General features: G+C 36.6%; 1 protein-coding gene across 5 annotated transcripts in view; it reads left to right on the forward strand.

Moving 5' to 3' along the window:
* Nucleotides 1–18,710, forward strand: part of LOC147409928 (uncharacterized) — a 43,154-nt gene extending 24,444 nt beyond the window's left edge. For 4 of the 5 annotated variants that reach the window (XM_086432105.1, XM_086432104.1, XM_086432106.1 and 1 more), the window contains exons 4-10: nt 8,994–9,130; nt 10,304–10,370; nt 10,669–10,768; nt 15,429–15,592; nt 15,702–15,748; nt 15,870–15,923; nt 18,256–18,710. In XM_086432105.1, coding sequence (XP_086288231.1) covers nt 8,994–9,130; nt 10,304–10,370; nt 10,669–10,768; nt 15,429–15,592; nt 15,702–15,748; nt 15,870–15,923; nt 18,256–18,642 — 956 coding nt within the window. In that variant the 3' untranslated portion in view covers nt 18,643–18,710. The remainder of the gene's footprint in view (nt 1–8,993; nt 9,131–10,303; nt 10,371–10,668; nt 10,769–15,428; nt 15,593–15,701; nt 15,749–15,869; nt 15,924–18,255) is intronic. The other variant, XM_086432107.1, reaches the window with a different exon arrangement.
* The last annotated feature ends 4,341 nt before the right edge of the window (nt 18,711–23,051 follow it).

The following is a 23,051-nucleotide window of genomic DNA, read 5'->3' on the forward strand; positions in this document are numbered from 1 at the left end:
TGGTGCGTGGATATCAACAACACCCAACTTGAACAAGACATCTTCAAAGGAGGCTTTATTAACACCTTTAGTAAGAACATCAGCGAGTTGTTGAGATGTAGGAACAAATGGAGTACAAATCTGTCCAGAAACAATCTTTTTTCTAATAAAATGACGATCAACTTCGATATGCTTCGTTCTATCATGCTGAATCGGATTTGCAGCTATGTTAATAGCTGACTTATTATCGCAATATAGTAAGAAAGGGACTGGCACAGGAAGACATAAATCAGCTAGTAAGATCTTGAGCCACAACAACTCACATACTCCAAGTGCCATAGCTCTGTATTCTAACTCAGCACTAGACCGAGAAACCACATCCTGCTTCTTACTATGCCAGGTTGTCAAGTTACCACCAACTTTAGTACAATACCCAGAAGTAGACCTTCTATCAGTCACTGAACCAGCATAATCTGCATCTGTCCATGCTTCAACGCGAAGATGACCATGATTTTTGAATAAAATACCTTATCCAGGACATCCCTTAAGGTATCTAAGAATACGATAAGCAGCATTAAGATGAGATGTTCGAGGCGAGTGCATAAACTGACTTACAACGCTAACAACATAGGCAATGTCAGGGCGAGTCATAGACAAGTAAATCAATTTTCCCACAAGACGCTGATATTGACTAATATCTGACAAACACTCCCCCTCAGAATCAGCCAACCTATGATTCTACTCAATAGGCGTATCAGCTGGACGAGATCCAAGCTGACTAGAGGCACGGAGTAGATCAATGACATACTTACGTTGAGAAATAAATATACCGGACTGGGACCGTGCAACCTCAATACCTAGAAAATAGCGAAGATGTCCAAGGTCCTTAATTTCAAATTGACGTCCTAAGTAAGTTTTGACTGCGATAAGGCCATCGTCATCATCACCAATAATGACAATATCATCCACATACACAAGCAGAGCAACAATTTTGCCTTGGGAGTGACACAAGAACAATGTGTGATCAGCAGAACTCTGATGAAATCAAAACTGATGCATAGCCTTAGTGAAGCGCTCAGACCAGGCACGAGGAGACTGCTTCAGGCCATATAGAGAACGACGAAGACGACAAACATGGGCAAGAGAAGCAGACGTAAGAAACCCAGGAGGTTGGACCATATAGACTTCTTTCTGAAGATCACCGTTGAGAAAAGCATTCTTGACATCTAACTGAAAAAGTGGCCACCCTTTAATAGCGGCAACAGAAAGGAGAACACGACTGGTAGTCATCTTGGCAACCGGAGCAAAAGTTTCCTGATAATCAAGCCCATAAGTCTGAGCATAACCCTTGGCCACCAGATGGGCCTTATAACGAGCAATGGAACCATCCAGATTATGCTTTAGTGTGAATACCCATCGACAACCCACAGGTTTCCTTCCAAGAGGAAGAGGAACAATTTCCCAAGTTTGAGTTTTTTCAAGAGCAGTCAACTCATCAATCATAGCTGCACGCCACTCAGGATGAGCAATAGCATCTGCAACAGTAGTAGGAAGAGAAACAGCGGAAACAGAAGCAAGAAAACTCCGATAGGAGGTTGATAGTGCAGAATCAGATATATAATTTGAAATGGGATAAGTACAAGTGCGTTTACCCTTACGAGTGGCAATAGGACGATCATCACAGGGAACAGACGGAGGCGGAGCTGGAGGCGAGGTGGTCGGACATAGAAGTGATGGTAGTATCATGTGGGCGTCGAGAGTAAACCAGCAATGGAGGAGAGGATGAACTGACGGGGGGTGGAGAGGGAGGAACAGGCATGGGAAGGGGAAATAAAGAAGGAAAATGATCATCAGGTGAATCTAGAGGAAACCACTCAGATTGCCAACGGATCCACTATAGTAAGGAGTATGCTCAAAAAAAGAAACATCTCGAGAAATGAAACGTCGTCGAGAAGGAGGATGGTAACAACGGTATCCTTTCTGGGTAGAGGAATTACCTAGAAAGATACATTTGACAGCCTTAGGATCAAGTTTGAAACAAGTTTGGTCAAGAATTTGAACAAAACAGACACACCCAAAAACACGCGGAAGAAATGGAAACATGGGACAATCTGGAGAGAACTTAGAGAGGGGTGTGACAAATCGAAGAACACTGGAGGGGGTCCGATTAATATGGTAAACAGCCGTAAGAACTGCATCAGCCCAATAGAATTGGGGCACATTCATGCCGATAGAAATAGCACGGGCCAACTCTAGAATATGGCGATTTTTTCTTTCGGATCGACCGTTCTACTGAGGGGTCTTAACATTAGACATTTGATGCTCAATACCAGACTCTAAACAAAGTTTCAAGACCTCACTATAGGTGTACTCAGTACCATGATCAGAACGGAAGGTCTTGATGGTACGACCAAATTGGGTTTGAATCATAGCAAGAAAATGCTTGAAGATCCCATAAACCTCACTCTTGTGTTTCATAAGATAAACCCAAGTGGTACGACTGTAGTCATCAATGAACAAGACAAAATAGCGAAAATCGGGAGTGGATGTGATGGGGGAAAGACCCCACACATCAGAATAAATTAAGTCAAACATAGCAGGTGTAGTAGGATTCATACTAATAGGATAAGAAGAACGCACATGTTTAGCTAATTGACAAGTTTTACAAGAAAAATCAAGCAAATTGTTATTATTAAATAAATTAGGGAACATGTGTTTCAAATATCCAAATGAAATATGGCCAAAGCATAAATGCCAACGCATTACAAGAGCATTATTAGACTGACTACTAATACTACTAAGCTGAAGAGCAGAATGGGTGCTAGGGGAACCGGGAACATCCAGGAGATACAATCCATTCACTTCACGTCCAGTGCCAATCGTCCTCTTCGACTCCAGATCCTGAAAAACACAATGAGAGGAATAAAAGGTTACACTGCAGTTCAAATTTTTGGTAAGACTACTAACGGATACAAGGTTAGTAGTAAGTTGAGGAACATGAAGTGTGTTAGTTAAGGATAAAGAAGATGTAACGGGTAAATGACCTTGACCAGCCATGGAAGACAAAGAACCATCAGCCAGTCGGACCTTGCGATGACCAGAACAAACACTATAGGTTTTAAATAGGGAGGACGTACCGGTCATGTTATCTGAGGCACCAGAATCAATGATCCATGGTGAGGAAGTGGTAGAAACACTGTGTGCAGATGCAAAGGTACCTGAGTGAGCGAAGGTAGAAATTGGCTAAGATGAGGTCTCTATCTGATTGAAGAATTTTCTGAACTTGTCAAGCTCAGCTTGGGACAGAGATACTGAATCCGATGAGGAGGTAGTAGTTGAAGGAGGTGCTAAATCATTCGTTTGCTGAGAAACTACATGAGCTGAAGACCGTTAAGACTGTTGACGATGCTGGTTAGGACGACCATGAAGTGCATAACAACGAGGTTTCACATGACCCAACTTTCCACAATGATCACATTTATGTCGCTGATGGGTCAACTCCTCCCACCGAGCACGTAACTGTGATATATAGGTGGTAACTGAAGAATCACCTTGCGAAAGACGAGAAATCTCACGTTCTAAGTTAAAAATCCGAACGTTATTTTGACGTTGCGAGTAAATGCTCTTAGCAGAATCCCATATCTATTTTGCTGTAGATGATAACATAAAACCAGCTGCAATATGTGGTTGCGTAGATGTAACCAGCCACGATCGGACCATAGAATCATTATCAAACCAATGAGAGTAAGAAGCGTCGGTCTGTGCAAGTTGTTTGTCTGCTCCTATGAGATAACCGATCTTTCCCTTTCGACCAATGAACATTTCAACTGATCGTGCCTAAAGGAGATAATTAGGGCCATCTAATTTCACGGTAGTAATTTGAATGTTTGGAAAATCGGTTGAGTGAGAAGGAAGGCCACTCGATCCAGTACTAGTGATCGAGGAAGAGGATATTTCAGAGGCCATCAACGAATCCAAATACTTTGATTGGAATAGAATTTAAGCAAGATAAGGGCACAACTCCATAGGATAAAGCAACCGCAACACCCTAAAGGTGACAATACACGATCAAAATTTCTGTGAGAGCTGATTAAACACGATTGTGTGTTACCCGAGCAGTCATTCGTGCAAGCGCAGACACTCAAGGAATAAAAACTGCTGTTAGAACAACCTCAAGCAGCACTCTGTTGTAACCGTAGGCTTCCGTAGGATGCAAAACAACTGTCACTACCTGCTGTGACAAAAAAAAAAACTTATAACAACAGTCTGCTGTGTCGCACAAGGCAGGGAAGTTGATTTCAAGGCTTATAACAAGAGTTTTCTGTATCTCTAGTTGGTGTTGTAAGCTGAAAAACGATCACCTGCTGTGATCGTAGGGCTCAAACAGCCACCTGCTGACATCGTACAGAGTTGAAACTGTTATTGTTGGTGTCGTAAGACTTGAACAAGGCCATCGTGGGTGTCGTAGGTTCTAACTAGCATCACTGCTGTGAATACAGCATCACTACTATGAATACAGTCTGATCGCAGACTCCTAACAGGTCTTAACTCTCTATCGCATGATGCGATTAGGGTGTTTTTCGACAGATAATCCCCGTAGGGGTGATATGAATTGAAAAAAAGGAGGTGTAGAGGGAATAGTTTGATGAAGTTGATCGTAGAGGTAGAGAAGGAAGCTTTGATACCAAGTTCGTGTTTAGAGAGAAGAAGATTAAGGGAAAAGATTAATTATTGATTAGCCCTAGTTAGGCTATATAAAGATTACATAATATAAGTAAAGTGAAAAGACCAAAAAGGACATAGCCTAAAAAACAGACTTATTTAACAGCTACATCTTTCCTTAGTTCAGGTGTTAATTGAAATGAAGGATTAGGCATTATGGAAGGATATGGTGAAGTTTTTACGCTAGCTGCAAACTAGATGTGACTCTTCCCCTATATTGTATTTGTAAAAACTGAAAAATTGAATTGAACTTAAAAAGATTGAATAGTGTACTCTTTTCTCTATGTTTCTTGCATTCATATCCATTTCTGCTTGTCTTGGATAATTAAAAATGATAAGACAAGCATCAAAACAAACTGAGAAGTCATTATAGCACCTTAATAACCACTTAATATAAGAAATCAAGAACAATTACAAGTGTTAGTGTGTTACAACTGCTGCATATATTTGAGACTATTAAACCTGCACAACTCAACATTGAATAATAACATGATCCAAAAGTAAATGACTTTTTGTAGTTAGAAATCCAAATTTATGGATTCTTGTAATGTCAATTGGAAGATAGGAAATTTCTTGGACCCCCTTCCAAATCTCTTCACTGAACAAATACAGTCTTTTTTTATTTTGCATCTTCAACAATGATGTGACCAATACTTCTCATCCAACTGATGGATAGCTCTTTGGGTCGTCCACTTGATCAATGGTCTGTCCATGATATTCCCATGTCTGCCATGTCTTGTACTTATGCACGATGAATGAAATGTTTTATTTTTAAATATTTAGATAAAAATAGGTTTAAAAGCATTCCTCTTTTGAGATGCGATTGTATTATTGTGCCGAAACTTGCCACTTGGAGAGAATGTGAGGTGGCAGAATGGTTGGACCCTTCTTCTCTTGCTACTTCATCAACTATGTAAGAAAACCTATATATGAATTGAAGAGGTTCTGGGTTGTGGAGTCAAAATGGTTGAATACAACAAAAAACAGTAGCCCATGTTGCATTTTTGTTTGCATGCACTAGGAACAAGAACAACTCATGTTCACATATAATGTAATATCGAATAAAAGTCTGCTTTTGCAAACAACAACGACCGTATCCTGCTCATACGAAAAAAGGATCTCCCTACTTCCACCTTGTACATTATTTTATAAGTGAAAAAGAGAAATGGAGTATGATTGAAAGGAGAGAATTCTAGTTTCTCTTCAAAGATTGGAAACATAAGTGAATTTTCTATTATTTTTTTAATGTTGATCATTATCATCATCAAAGCTTAATCCCAAAGATTTGGATCGGCTAAATGAATCCCATTCCTCCATTCCACCTTGTCTAGAGCCATGCCTTTTGTTATCGATAATTTTTTTTTCTTCTTTTGATAGCTAAAAATGATTATATCACTAAGCTGGTTAAGATAACCAGCAAAAAGCAATATACAAATAAAGACCTTTGCCCACCCTACTTATATAGCAAACCTGATCTCAATGAATTAAAAGGTCCTTAAAGAAGACTTCCCTGAACTCTTTAAATATCTTACACCATAAAACCAAAATACTCATGATTGAAATGATGATTTCATGGACTGGCAGCGCTTTCCTTTTAAAGATCCGATTATTTTGCTCCTTCCAAATTCCCCAACAAACTAAGAAAAGGGATAATGCTCCAGAATATCCTTTTGGAATTATGAAACGGGGCACCTAAGTTCAGCCAAGACTAAAAAAACGGACGCATAGAAATCAGAAAGCAACACTCCACTCCAACATGTTTTTTTTGGAAAGTAAATTTCATTAAGATGTTACAAACCCACTCTCGTTTACCTAAGGAATGTTCGGAAAAAACCCATTAATTATTTATAAAGCTTACACTAAGGGAACAACCAACCCATAATTGAGTTGATGGCATCTAGGAATGATTGCTCTTTATTAAAATGCGACTATTCCTTTAAATTTGATTGGTATGTCAGTCACAACAGTCCAGAAGTGTACCTCCACTTTAACTATCCAGCTCTGATTCTATGGAAGCATCTTCCTCAATGTCCCCGTCGTTATTTATAAAATAAATTAGATAATAAATTGGTCTCTTTGGACTATTGATTGGACATTCTTCTTCTTGGGTTTCAGTACTAAATCTATACTAGACATAGTCGATCTTGGTTATACTTAGTCTAAAGCCTTTGGACTCAAACACCTCTCTCCATAATTCTAGTTTTTGTTTGCTACAAAACCCACTTTGATTGATGTTGCGTTGATTCAAGACAACTTTAAAGTGTCTGTAATGGACCTTTTTAGAAAACAATGTTAGGGAGTGGACTCGTAATAAGAGCAAAATTTTCATTGTTAAGTCTTTTGCTTCAGGATTACACACACCCAACTTCTTTCTTGAGGATTTCCCCACAAATCTCATTTGAGGCTTGAAGGTCCCTTCTAAGATGCATTTTTTTCCTTGGTTAGCCGTGATCCAAAAACTTCCTACCCTTGATCTTTTAATTCGAAGGGGCTTTGTGACTCCTAACTACTGCTTCCTTTGCATTATGAATGGTGAATCCGTGAATCACATCCTCCTCCATTGTAAGGTTTCCTCTCTAGTGTGGTCTCATTTCTTCAGTCTTTTCAAGACCTTTTGGGTGATGCCCAATTCAACCCTTTCTTTGTTCCAGAGTTGGGATTTGTCCTTGTTTGCGAGAAGAACTGAGACTTCTCCCCTTTGCGATCACCTGGGGGTTATGGTTGGAGAGGAATAGGAGAATCTTCAAAGGCTTGGAAACAACATCGCAAAAGATTATTCTTAACATTATAAGTCTTTTTTTTTGGGCGCAAATTGTGGCCTGACTTCAAAGGCATGCTTTTTGAGGATTTTGTTTTTAGATGGGATTCGTTGTGTTTGTGTTAGTGCTTTCTTGCTTTGGGGTTTGTCTCCTCGATCACCCCTATTCTGGTTTGTATCTCTTTCTCTATTAATAAATTTATACTTATAAAAAAAAAAAATTTCTAGTTCTTGTTGAATCCCCCTCTTGTATCATTAAACAATACCATATATGCAAATAAAGGTATTTGTTCTTGAATATGAGTAGTTACTTCATCTATATCTATAACTAGAGCAGACAAGTACAAACACAAAGTCAGTCCCTAATGTAACCAATTGTGATTTGGAACTCATTCATCTCCTCTCTATTTGTTTTTACACTAATCACATCCTCATATAAGCCATTGATTATGGACCTATTTGGTAATGTTGTTAGCTTCTATGACTAAGAAGTGCGGTTGTGAAAAGTTGGGAAATGTGTTTTGGTAAGTTATCTTTTGTTAACTATATTGCAAAAGCATTATATTGTTTGTAGAAGATGGGATTATTGTTTGTTAGAAATAATTTCTAACTGTTGGATTTTGGCAAAATGCCAGAATGCTCTTATATGTAAAAAAAGGTGTCATTTAGTTTTTTTGGACCTCTTGAGGCAAACAATATTCTTATGCTATTTTTTTGTGGCTCCCAATAATAAAATAATATTTAAAAGATTAAGTATATAAAAAAATTAAGAAAAATATAACAAAAAAACACAATTTAACATTCATATTGAGTACAATTACAAAATTAGTACACTAAATAAACAAGAAGTACAATTAGCTACAAAAATCTATTTAATCACAATAACTGCAATTTTTTTTATAAGACTAGGTGAACAACAAAAAGCCAACACACCAAAGCAAAACAAATCAACTTGATCATAAAACCCATTACCCAGAAATTTGTCCAATTCAACAATCCCACTACCATCTCCTGATGAAGTCCTCAAAGAAGACTCCGTTCAACTCCTTGAATATTTTGAGGACTTCCTTGTACTCCTTGAAAATTTTATAGTAGAAAAACAAGAAACCCAAGACAGCAATTATAGTATCTTGAACAAAATCCTCCTTGCCATCAAACACGATGGTTCCTTTCTTGCCATATCCCACAGCAAATTGCGGAGGGTATCAAGCTCCACAGTATTCTCTTAGAGTTTGAGAATGCTAAACAGAAAGCAAAACCCCATGACCAAGACTCAAACAAAGAGTGGAGTAAGGGGCTATAATAAACTTGGAATACTTTAATTAATACGAAAAATAAACATAGATTTATTGATTACCTTCTGCAATGTTGTTATGAGTTTCCATTTCATGATTCTATGAATCCTTGAATTTATATATTGGAAATTCTAAATATCTTCATCCCGTGTTTTTTAGATCTACTTTCATTGAAGGAGAAGGAATACCATATTCAATATTTATATTTTAGTATTCATTAATGATCATGTGATTGGCAGGGGTTTTGAAAGATGAATTGTTTGGACAGTTCTTTGGTGCTCTTGATAAAATCCACTTTTTTAAGCCCACAACTAATGAAGATGAGGATCATTTCCCACTGGATAAAGCAACACGCTTATTTCATGAGGCGGTACAGGTATGGATTATATTATTTACTTATTGTTAATTTAGTTTTGTTGCACTCACGGAACAGCATAACTCATTAGTGTATATGCACTTATTAATTACGTTAAAATCAAAGTTAAAGTATGAATTGCAGTGATTGAGTTAACTAGGCAACCTTGCACAAACATAATATGCATGGAAGAAACTCTTCTTCTAACAATTTTTTCCGTATATCTTTGAAGAAATGAAAAACTCTTGTACTGTACAAAATTAGAAATGAGTGTATCTGAAGAATTCAAGAGTTATGCAATAGGGAATATAATGGAAAGTTGATTGAGTCAGTTTGGGCATGTAGAAAGGAAGCCCATAGGAGCAGCAGTGAGAAGGGTCACTTTTTTTGGTTGGAAGCTCTACAGGGGAAAGCGAAAGGTCCTAAACGACATAGATTGAGGTGATAAGTAGAGATTTGAAGACATGGTAACAAATATTTAGCTTTGGATAGAATTGAATGGAGAAAGTGGACTTATGTTACCCAAATGCTAACTGTTAATCACTAACACCACCAAGCGAAAAAAAAAAAAAAATATGTTACCCAAATGGTTGAGATAAGGCTTCATTAGGGGCAATGATTTGAGAAAAATTGCTTATAAATGCAATGTAAGGCACTTGGTAAAGGTTCCTTTGGGGTGTCTCCATGCCCCGATGACAATAATTAAAAGGGTATTTTAGAAATACCCCCCCTGTTAAATGGGTGATATTAGGTTTACCCCCTTGCAAAATGCATATTAGGTTTACCCCCTTGATCATAAGCCAATGTTGTTTTTTCTTGATGTTTTAACGGTGAAATTTTGATTTTTTTTTTTTTTTTCAAAATGCTCTTCAAAAACTTAAATTACTAAATCAAAATTTCACTGTTAAATCATCAAGAAAAAGCGACCTTAACTTACAGTCAAGGGGGATAAACCTTATCTTGCATTTTGCAAGTGGGTAAACCTAATATGACGAATTTAACAGGAGGGTATTTCTAAAAAACCATACTAATAAAAAAAATACAATAATTAAAATTTTCAAATTAGTAATACTACTACTACTACTATCTGCTCATTTTTTTGATTTAAATATTTCGGTTAATTCCTACATTTCTTTCCATACTTATTTCAACACTGCCGAGCTTGTTTGACGAGCAAATCATTCATTGTATCAGGAAATGGAAAGATCTGGATGCCAAAGTGTCAATTTGACCAACTTGGCTGAAACATTTAAAACACAAGGTATCTAACATTTACTTGCACATTAGATGATTCTGCAATGAGTTTCTTTGAACCTTCAATTATCTTTCTCTAATACTATTTTATGTTAGCTTCATTATGTGAATTTCTTATTGATAGATGTGTTAGTGAGCACATTAATGCTGGTGCATGTATGTGCCCCACATGCATGCATGCGTGCAGTCTCATGTCCCGTTGACCTGACTGTTATATAATTTGTTGTAAAAATTGAATACTTGAGTGGATGTCTCCACGTACTATTTGATTGTAGTTGTAAAATTGTTTTCTTCTCTCTTTCCAGGAAACAGGGCTATGCAGGAAAAGTTATATTCTGATGCAATTGATTTGTATGCTTGTGCCATTGCACTTTGTGAGAACAACGCTGTGTACTACTGTAACAGGTAAGTTCTTAGTTTGGCTAACTTGTATTTTTTGATGAAAATTTAAACTTATTTCATTTATGGAGCTTGTAGTGTTGGACTATGTAGCTAAGAGACGACTTCGTGAAAGATGGCCATGTTGAGCATGTGCCATGCACACACTACACTCTTATTAGGACAAATCTTCATTTATTCTTATTGAGATGGTTTATACTAATGTTTCATTATCTAGTTTTACTTGGTAATTAATATATGGGTGAAGTGGGAATTTTATTTTTTCCAGTAAGGGAAGATTTATCATTTTGTGAAATCCTATTGAGACCTACTAATAAAGAAAAGAAAGGAGTGGATGCGCACCTCACACACCCCCCCCCCTCTCTATCTCTCTCTCTCTCTCCATCTTTCGCATCTTCCTCGCATATTTTCTCTGTTCTTTGATATTAGACATGATGATACACTAACTTTAGCATGTTATTAAAGCGTGGTAGATGATTTGTTATTGAAACCCTAATTTAAATTATGAAAGGCTGGTGGAAGATCAATATGATCTTCCAATAAAATTCAGTCTGTAAGCAATTTTCAGTCACTTTATATTTTATATTTTATAATTGTTTATGGAATGATGAGTGATGAAACTTCAAGTAGAGCATGTGATGCAAAAAAAAAAAAAAAACAAAAAAAACTTGTTGGACTGGAAATCCGCTTGGGCGGTCCAACTTTCTTATACTTTTGGGTGTTTTTGTGTCTAGTTAGTCTTGAGTCTTTTTGGGAAGTTTTCCTTGTAAAGGGTATTTTTGTAATTGTGGCCATGGTCTCACCTACGTTCTGTCCAGAATATGTAGCAGGGGTCTTTTTGGTCATTTGTTATGAGTGAGGGTCATGTTACTAATTTTAGGATGTTTGGGGCTGCTTTAGGAATTTTGGGGTTTCTTTTAAATTGGGTTTCCAAAGGATATTTAAAGGATGAAAGCCTATATGTGAGGGATCTTTCATCTTCTGGAGAGATGAAGAAGTTCCCAGCTAGGGCTTTACAATTGGAAGGATTTTTTGTTCGTGGTATGTTGTCAATTGACAAGGATGTTTTTTAGGGGTTCTCCTACACCCTTACTAATAAAGGAGGTCTTCGGACCAGCGTTTACTCTGTTTGCTGGCTTGACTTACCTATGAAGGAGCAATTTTTTTCTCAATGCCGCCTACTTAGTTCCGAAGAGATATGTCCTTTGTGTCGCTTTCTCATAACATAAAAAGTAAATAAGGCGAACAACCTTTTGAGTGAGTACCCATCTATAGTCCTCTGGAAATACCAAAATCCAGCTGCTTTTATGGAGGGCTGGTCATGATACGACTTTTGCCCCCTCTATCCCTAGTCCGAAGTGTATTACTGGTTCAAATGGGGGGGCCGTTGTTAGGAAATCTATTGCATTAAGATTGGAAAATTGAAAATCTTACTGTGAGGTCATGATATCTCTATTCTATGTAGTCCAATATTAATCATGGGCTATTATTTTTTAGACTACTGAGAAAAATTTGGGATATTGTTCCCAAAAAGGATGGTAGCCCCACGTATATCAGTTGCATCTTGGGCTGGTCATGATGCAACAAGGTGGTTTACCTTTCGAGGAGTATTTCATTAAACTTGGACAAAAGTTAGAAGACTTGGACTATTTCCCATCCATGGTTTTAAAACTCGGTTTTGCCTCGTTTCGTTCATGCCAGATACTGAGTTGTCTCAGACAAGTTTTCGATACGTTTGAGATGTCTCGTTCAAAAAACTGAACTCGTGGTTTAATATGTCATCCGAAAAATTGACTTGTCCATCTGTCTTGTCCATGCCTGATACTGAGACAACTCAGGCGATATGTCTCGGTCTCGGACGAGTTTTGAAACCATGTTCCCAACCCCTCACACCTGTTATGGGTTTTAGTGAGATCAAAAGACAGATTCTGTAGTCACTTATATTTGAGTTTATTGCTGGATTGAGCCAGTAATTTGAGGTACAAAGGGTACAAGTCCTAAGAATCGATACTTTATTTTCTCGTGAATATGTTTACAACTACATTAAAGGTTCAGCCAGTAGACAGGTTGTTGTTGAGTATTCTAATCTTATTATTGAGCGACCATAGTATCTGATTCTAAATAAGGTAAGAACACTTGAAGTTACAGAAGAGAACAAAGTCATACTCCTATTTAAGCTGCTCAAAAGATGAAGTTTTGCTGTACACATTTTGATAAGAACGGGCATATTAAAGAATGTTGCTGGGATCTGCATCCTCATCTGAAGCCAAAACCAAGGAATCCAAATGGCAACATTGTTGAGATTTAGGGAGACAGTTTGTCCTCCACACAACAAAATTTCAATGGATCTTCAACATACCCTTGGGACCTTGCCATCAATGAACTACAGAGATAGGTAGCTGCTCTCAAGATCGCTCTTCACTTCCAGCCATCATGTGGTTATATCTGCATATGCCAATAAGGCATCATCTGTTCATCCACTTCTTGGATCATCGTTCAAGAGTTTCAACTCGCATGACTTGCAAGAAAGGTGGATTTCTTTTGTATAATTCGTTTTTTATCAGTATGTCTAGTCCTTCATGTTTCTTGTTTTCCTTCAATTCTACTTTCTGAATAGCATTACGAAACAGTTGAATTATAATGTAACATTCTATCCTACTTATAATGTGTTCTAGGATAGTACTCGATATGGGCATAGTACATCCCCCACTTTTATTTCTGAGTCTTGTAGCAGGAAGGATGGGGTTGTTGAGTGTATATTTTTCTCCACCCTCAAGTGTTTCATACCCCAGTTAAGCTCCGTGACCCTCTTATAGTCATAGTTCTCCCCCTCGCCAACAGATCCGTCTTTTGGACTAGTTCATTGGTCAACATGGTATTAGATTGCTAGGTTTGTATAGGTCATGGGTTCGATTCTTTCCACCCTTGTGGGTGAGGGGGAGTCTTGAGTGTATGTTTTCCTCTACTTTCGGGTGTGTCATACCCCAGTTATACCCTGTGACCCTCTTATATTCATAGTTCTGCCCCTCTCCAACAGATTGGTCTTTTGGAGGAGTTGGTTGGTTAACAGGGGTTTCATCCTAGCACGCTTGTGCTATTTATTTTTGAGATCCCTTGGGTTTATTCCCTAATTTGTGGTTGGATTGTGCGTCCATAATACAACAAAGTATCCTTTAAGCACCAATAAAAGTAGTGTCATTTTCTCCATATTCCATTCTTATGTGTGGGGGCCTCCACCCGTTGTTTTTATATTTTTCTATCAATACTCTCTTTCATTTATAATAACTTTATTTGAAAATGGTAGAGAGAATATTTGTTCCATGGTTAAGGTGCTTATCAAGATGATTCAAAATCAACTTGATTAGAAAATTAAGGTTTATCATATTAACAATGTTGAGTATCTGTATCGTGGGAATCTGCTGAGTAATTTGTAGATAAGAGAATGGAGCATCAAACCTTGTGTTTAGAAGAAGTGGTTGAATGAAAAAATCTGCATTTACTAGAATAATGTTAAGGGATTTGGAACTATTTTACGTTGTTTGTCAACTTGACACAACCTCCCTTCATTCAGGCTTGGAACCAATACACTGGTTATAGACCAACTATGCTTTACGAAGTTGAGTGTTGGCCAGTCAAGAAAATGTTCATAAAATGAATATAGTAAATGTGACTATATTTGAGGTAACCATTTGTATTTTTCTTGTAATCTCCTGTAGTTGTACCTATAAAAAAAGGAGGGGGAATCTTGACGTAACCCCAAATGGAGATAAAATGACGGATAGTCAATTGAGATGGTTTGGGCATGTGGCATAGACCCATACGGATGTCAGAGTAAAGTCAAACACAAGGTGGTTGAGGTAGCAAGAAAATATCTGAAGACTTATTTCTTGACAGAATATATAAGATTAATACATCTAAATAGCAAAACAGGATTCATCTGTTGATCCCTAACCATAATATTTGGCATAAGGTGTAGAAGATGATGATCGCTAAAATACATTTTATTCTTAAAAAAAAAAAAAAAAAAAAAAATAATGTCATGATTATAAATGTTGGCACATTTCATTTTCATGTACATTTTGTTTCTGTACTTGTGGATGTAGACAAACATGTCAGCATATTGTGGCCTATATACTGATTTTTGAACTTTGTGATTAAACTCTAGATTAAGGTGCTTGTGCATGGTCTGGGAATTTAGGAAATCTCAATTCGTTTAGTGGTGGGAGAGTTAATAAATTCCATTATATGGGCATCTAAGGAGGAAATGCTGCTGAGATTGAAAAAAATTGATAATACCTTCAATTGAGAGATTCTATTGCCAAACCAACTTTTGCTAATGCCACCCCAATTCATATGTAAATCACTGAAGAATTAGCATACATTGGAGTGGTGTAAGCGAAAGTTGGTGTGGCAATAGAAGTTCTTTTTTTTTTTTTTGTTATTTATTTTTACAAATATGTTTTGTTTCATGTGGGTAGGAATGATAGAGTGCTTTTTCTTTTAGAAGACGGATATGAAGAGATTCCGGTTAAACGTATTATCCCATCTTTGCTTTTGTGCCTATCTTCATTCTTGGGCTGTTCAGGCATTCCATGATAGAAGTTACGTTTTTATTTATTGAAATTATAACCCTTCCATGATTTAATATTTTCTGCATGGTTATCAGGGCAGCTGCTTATACTCAGATTCACAAGTATACGGAAGCAATCAGGGACTGCCTTAAGTCAACTGAAATCAATCCAAAGTACAGTAAAGCATATAGTCGTCTCGGTCTAGCTTATTATGCACAAGGGAGTTATCATGAGGCTATTGACAAAGGATTTATGCAAGGTTGGTATGGGATCTATAGCATTTACAAAGAACGACTTTCGCTATATTCTTATTAAGAAGTATAACGGCAAATGAACTTGGTTCCTGATTTGAGATCAATTTCATGCAGCTCTAGATTTGGACCCAAATAGCGATTCCATCAAAGAAAACATCCGGGTTTGTTCTTGCACGCCTTCTATTGTTTTCTCTTATGGTGGTGGAGAGTTGTGAAAGTTCTATGGTTATTTTGGAACTCAAGAACATGGTACTCATACTTGCAATTTCTGCATTTCAAAAGGTAGCTGAGCAAAAACTGATGATGGAGGAGCTGCGAAGAACAGAGCGAGATCAGGTTAGTTGCTTTGCTGGTGATGTTGCTTCTTTTTTTTTTTTAAGGGAATTTTCCTGGTAATACTTGAGCAAAATATAACTTTGTTCTTCACTTCAACTTTATGATTCATTCATGTTACAATATGTTAGCAAATAGTGATCTTGAGGTTGACACTAACTCATGCTTTTGTTATCGTACTCGGAGACTGGATCATCCATAATCTAGACATAGGCTTGGTCAGGTGATAAAATAAGTCAAATTGAGTCAGAGGCCATTCGACCATGGGTCAAATCCAAGTCAGGCCAAATCTGACTAAGGTTGAATTTTTTTTTTCCTGAGCACCAATGTGATACCTGCCAAAGAAACTCCGATGACAAAGTCAGATTCAGTGTTTATTTTTAAGCAAAAGCAATCCCAAAACAAATTAACAAGTTTATCTCTATTTCTACCTCAAGATCCTCTCTTTTTGGCATCTATCTTCTATGTTTCTTCGATTTGTTTTCTAATTGAACTCAATCACTATCATAACCCTTGATTTTCATCATGATTCCTGGGATCCAAACTTAATCCTTTGTAACGTTTGGCATGGTTCCTGAGCTTGAGCATAGCACCTCATTATTTGTCTTCTTATCCTCAGGATTTCTTCCTGAGTTCTCGAGTATAATCCTCGGGATGATAGGATTTAGGATGAATCCAATGGTCATCCTGGATTTTGGCAATGATGATGATCTTTTTGAGAACAACTCACTGATATTATAGACACATTATTTTATTTTTTTAGCAATAAAAAGTTAAAAGGGTGCAAGAAATGATCCAAGCTATATACAGACCCCACATAGGCCCAAGTGAAAGTAAAACAAATCATCAATCCAAAAAAGCAAACGCTATCATATGTGATAATATTATCCTCGTCTTCTTTACCAATCCCACCACCTTTCATATAATTTTCTAAATTCGTTGCATCATGTTTTCCATTGTGGCATTATCTTCCTTTGGACTTCATGAATAACTTTATCTCATGCCCTTGCATTTGGTCCCACCATATGCACAAGATGTTTGTGGTCGATAATGCCCCTTGGCTTCTGTAGCCACATAACTCACAGATCACTTGGATCTTTTTGGTTGCACAACAGTAATGCCCCTATTTCAAACTGGGATCATTAAATTTTGGCCTCAAGGAAGAGTTGCCCAACGAGGAAGACATGATGAATGATTTTATAGTTTCTAAAACCCTAGGTAAGTGAGTTGAGTAACAGCTAGTAAGTACTAACTGCTTAGTAAAACTCTGAGCCTCTGAAGTTTATGTCTCTAAGCCTCTAAATCTTCAATAAAGCAACGGACATAGAAAATAACAAAAACCAACATAAAGAACTAACAAGTAGCAACTAACAAAGTAAAAAATAAAAAAGGTATTCTAAATCACTAATAGTCTAATACTAACTAGGAAGTGGTAACGACTAACTACTATGTATTAAGTCACACAAAGTAGTAAAATAAAATATAACTATATAATATACGTGTAACTATTTTCTAATTTCTGTAAAGAAAAATACTTCTAGAATTTTTTGAAAACCAGTGAAGTAAAATATCTAGTAAAGTAAGAATTAAGAAATCTTAGATGTAGTTTCTAACAAATGAAGTAACAAGTAACTAGTTTACACTAAAGGTATTTGATATATACCTCAATCTTGAGATGGGATTTGGTAATATAAATAAATAAAATGATGATGAGTGATGATTTGACCCTTGAGTATTGTCCATCACTGATACTCCATTTTATGTATAATGATATACTTAGAAAGGCCCAAAATCACCACTTGATCTGCCATACTCAAATGCTGCCACATTGATAACATGGATTTCAAGTTCATTTGTCAGACCAGGAAACAAGCATGCAATTTTGCAAAATTTTACTAACATGATAACAGGTTGGATGTGCTTTGCAGAAATCTGGCTCCTTACTTTCAAAAGTAATGGAATGTGGTTTTTTATGGCCAGGGGCGGAGCCAGGATTTTCTAGTAGTGGGGGCAAACTATAATTAGTTGTATAGTTGAAGAACTTGGATGGAGGGAGGTGAGGGTGTGGGGGCAAAAATTGGAGGGAGGGTGTGGGGGTAAATGGGGAGAGAGATGAGGGAGTGGGGACAAATGGGGCATGTAATTAGTTGAAAATATAGGGGTGTCTAAAAGTTCTGTGGGGGCAATTGCCCCCACCAGCTCTTTACTAGCTCCGCCCCTGTTTATGGCTGTCTTTTTGTTTCATGTTGACTATATGTTGCTTATTGGCCCAAATAGGGCTTAAAATGGGTCAGTTGATTTCATTTTTTGATCATATCCGTGACTGCTCATACAGAATGCAGGGTCAACAAGTCAAAACAACGAAGACCCAAATGGTCAGTCCACAGGAGGATCTAGGAACCCCAATGCACCACCACCGTTTACATCTATGCCCTTTAATGCCGGTGCCCTCCCAACTGATTTTGCAAACATCCTAATGAACATGGCTGCTAATGCATATCAGACTCAACACCCTCAAGAGGGACCAATTGATGGAAGCAACACAGGTGGCCCCGATGAGCCCGAAATCAGAATAGGTGGTAACATAAGCATGAATTTTGGAGAAGATGTACCTGAGGAGCTTTTGGGGACTTGGAGATCTGTTATGGGGATGTTCTCAGGAGCACCACCACATCATAATTCACAAGGGGACATGAATGGAGGTTCAGCACCAAATAGTTAAACAACCATTACATGATGTAAGTTTTATGTAAAAATTATATATTATATATATAAAAAAAGGTTTAGTTATACTGGGAGTCTTTCATTGTTAAAACTAAGGAATCTCATCTTTCTCTGATGTACTTGTAATTAATTTTTTTTATTTTAAAAATAAATAAAAGTACTGTTGATTTCCCCATAATTTTGTAGGGCATAAATTACAGGACCCTGGAGGTCCAAATTCTACCCACCCTTTGGTGGACCTACAGTCCAAAAATTTGTTTTCGTAGTCATCATTGCATTTACATGTTAACCTGATTGCTAGGGTTCACAACATTAAATCCTATTTCACCATTTTAATGAGGGGTGGTACTTGTGGGTTTGATTATGAGAGATACTTTACCAAAGTTTGTTTGCTGGATGATTGTGAGACAACATCATAATTTTCTTTCCCTTTTCTTGGGAAATTTTTTTACCGTTGTCTCAATTTGGGATATTGTCTACTCTAACCCACAGACCTCAATGTAAAAGGAGAAAATGATGGGATTTTATAAAGAGAGTTGCTATTGGTACCCTAACTTTTACTTATTACACCCCAATTTCTTAAATTATTTATCACCCCCCAATTAAAGATTAAAACACACAATTCAAACATTACAAAGGTTTTGCTCAAATTATTATCTCAACATTATAACACTCAATTTTAAAAATTCACCAGTGATTTATAATTATGATTAGGCTCATAAAATATTTAACCCAAAAAATATAAATCTAGGGAAATTTTTTTTCAGAAGAGAGTTTCTACTGGCACCCCAGCTTGTACTTATTTTCAACCATTTTCTTATTTTTGTAATTTTTATTTGGTTGTAATAAGTGAAAGTTGGGGTGCCAATAACAGCTCTCTTTATATAAAATTGTTCAAGCTTCTTTAGCAAGGGTAGACCGAAACAGGTCCAGGTCTAAGAAATATGTAAAAGTCGATACATCGACCAAACATAATACTTTAGAGTTTGAATATGCCGTTTCAATTGAAGAAAAGTTTTAGCAAAATCATTCTTCGAAAACTTATGAGACGGTTGAGATGCATGCCAAAAAAACATCAAAACTATATGTTCATTACAGTCAGTCTTTAGACGATGAGAAATATTTTTCATGCTTGCCTAGTGAATAAATGGAAAAGATTTCGGATGTGAGGAACATATTAGGGGATGGTCATTTTGGAATTAGATTGGTTGCCAATATCCTTGGGATGAAAGAAGACAAAAGTTGGTATCAGGTAAGAAAATATCTTATGGACAAACTTTATTTCTTTTGAGCGCAATACACAAAGTTATATCATTCTGGCGACCGGGTTGATGAGCTTCTAAGTATCCTTAATTATTTTGAGTAAAATGCTTCGGTTCAGCATTGGATGACCATGCCAGACATGGAACATATTATAACTTTGCGTTATAATATAGTCTTGGTCCACATATCTCTAGGACAATCTGACATTCGTACTCCTTCGATCACCACTACTGCTCGGTATGGAACCGAAGATCAATAGCATTGGATTTGTCAATGGGTATTTTATCCAATTATACTGTCTGAAGGATGCCCAATCCCACCAATTACCGACATGTGGAAAAAAAATCGGGAGATTACAACTTCAACTTGGGAGGGAATCTTCTATGATTGGATCAAATGGTTCAAGTCTAGCACCAACCTGGATGTTCCATTCGTGAATTTCCAATAGATATTCGAGATGTTTGATGCATCTTTTAACATGTGAGCCATTTTTTTGGAAGCTTGTGAGTTTTGAGTTTTTTCTTTGGCTTGTGAGCCCAATTATTTGGAGGCCCACAAACCTAGAGTACTCTTGGCCTATAAAATTGCATTTAAGATACTTATAGGACAAATAGTTTTGTTGTATGATAACAGACTCTAACTTTTTTCAAGAAAATTTTGGACGGGCCCATATATTATCCAAAGAGTTTACCCTTACGGTGTTGTTGAAACTGTATATCAAAATTTAACTAACCTTTTGCTTGGCTGAAGACATTAAAACCTTTTCTCGAGTGTACACTGCAAGAGGAGGTACTTCTCCTCGATGATCCTATCTATCAAAATTAACAAACATTTCATCTGATTGAAGACGTTAAACTTAGTGCTTGTGGGAGGCAACCTACTCTTTTTGTTTTGTTTTAAATTATTATTTTTAGATTTTAGACGAGTAATGTTGTTCTTCACTTTTGTTCGCTTAGAACTTGACCATTTCCCTCATCTGGGATAATTGTTGATTTGGAACCAAAGTGATAGGTTCTAAAAGAAAAAAAATCATAATTGATCTCATATGTTAAGGGCTGCACATAACTTAACAGAAAGAAATGATCTACCTGACGTTAGGTTTCCACCTTGCTGGCCCTCTTCAAATAGTTACTGACGAATCGGAGTGGCATACCCGATTCGTAGTTATTTTGTCTTTTTGATATTGTACACAATGTAGGTTGAAAGTATTTGTATATCTTTTTTCAAATTAGCCTAGGAACCATTTACCCGGGTTATGAGCAAGGTACCTTTTGTGTTACTTTTGGCATAATACAACATGACCACGATTAATACGACAGATACAATCGACGTTGCGACAATGATGAGTGGTGTGTTATCTCATTTCAGGGGACATTGTATTGGTAACAACTGGATTCTAGGATCATTTTTTAGTACTATCCAACCAACTTCATTTCCTTTTGTTAATTTCAATTTTTTGAGTTGAATACGTTTTGAACATCAATCATCAAATTAGACTAGGTACCTTTAAAATGGCTACCTGATTTTCTTTAGAGTGTGAAAAAAGAGGAAAAAATAAAAAGTGGAAGAAAAGAAAAAGATCCCTCAAAACATGAGAAAGAAAGATTTAAAGAAGAACACATTTTTAGAATTACCAATTTTAGTAGGGTGAAAGCTGTTAAGTGTAAAAATGTGAGTACACTAGAATATCATAGATAAAACCCGTTAGAGGTATTAACGTGAACATCTACACTTCTCACTACCCTAGATAATATGCTAAGTTTAGAATTAAACCCTAAATTTATCCAACTATTCCAACTATTTTAAGAATACAAATCTCTAAAGTTTCTAAATTAGAAATACTATTTCTTAAAGGTTAATTTAAGTTTAAGTTTTGTTCATAGAAAAATAAGAGTTGAGACTCTACACCAATATCACAACCAAATGACTGACAAATCTTAATTGACTTGTACTTCTAAATATAAGTTTTGATTTTGATTATTTTTACTTCAAAGTTATTTTAAATTTTTGGATATATTTTCTACAAACCCCTACGAGTCAAACTCGTAAGGATAACCTAGTGATTTAAAGGCTTGATGCATTTTCTAAATGCATTCAAAATGCCTGTGAAAGTGATAATTTATTTTCTAGGGATTAGAAAAATATAAGTATTGGGGGTATGATCAGTGTCTCAAAATACTGATTTATCCATACATTTCCTAGGCATTTATTTCGGTTTACATCCCTATTTTACCATATTATGTAAATAATCATGTTATGCCTCAAATTATTGTGTTGCATGTTCTACCATGTTAAATAAGCATATTTACATGAAATAATTGCATTTGTCAAAAAATTTGATTACGTGTGTGTTCACTATACAGGTCAAAGATCAGATCACCAAGAATGGACCTCGAAATCATCAAATGACTTTGCATTGCAACCAGGAGGTGAAAAGAAGAAGGCCAATTAAGACCCAGTCCCATTGGAGCCAGCTTGACCGCAGCGTGGAGAGAGCATGACGCTGCATAGTAGACCTCGATTGGATCGCCCTAATTTTTTTGGGAATTGTTTTCGCATTTAAACTTGGATGATTTGATAGCAATGTATTGAAAATGATTGTTTTAGAACCTCATATTTCCTATAATTGGGCCCTAGCCTTTTAGGAAAGAATCCTTATGTCTTTTTCTTGCCCTTCTTCGTTAACCTTTGGCCTTTGGCCTTTTCTTCTGTAATTTTTCATTTCTAGCTTAGGTTTTCTTTCTAAAGTTTCTATAATTAAGTGATAGAGTGTAACTTACCTTTCACTTATAAATAGAATTCTATTTATCTCTATTTGTCTACCTTATTTGCAATGACCTTAGACTAATTCTCCTTCCATTAGAGAGTGGAGAAGTCTAAAACAAGCTTATTTTCTACTATAATTTAGGTATCTTTCTCTTATTATGTTTTAATGTTCATGAGTTCAATTCAAGGCTTGTCCAACTTCTATGAGTCAAGACTATAGTGAATTCCTACACCTTATATGTTATAGTTGATGAATCATACTTAGATAAGTTCAAGATGCTTAATGCATATTTAGATATTTGATGGTAGAAGCTTCACACATGGGTGAGTGAAGGAGCCCTGTCTTAGACCTTCTCATCAAAGCTTTCATTTCTAAAT

Source organism: Akebia trifoliata, chromosome 2 (assembly GCF_017979445.1).
Source record: "Akebia trifoliata isolate Shusen 1 chromosome 2, ASM1797944v1, whole genome shotgun sequence".
Lineage (NCBI taxonomy): Eukaryota > Viridiplantae > Streptophyta > Magnoliopsida > Ranunculales > Lardizabalaceae > Akebia > Akebia trifoliata.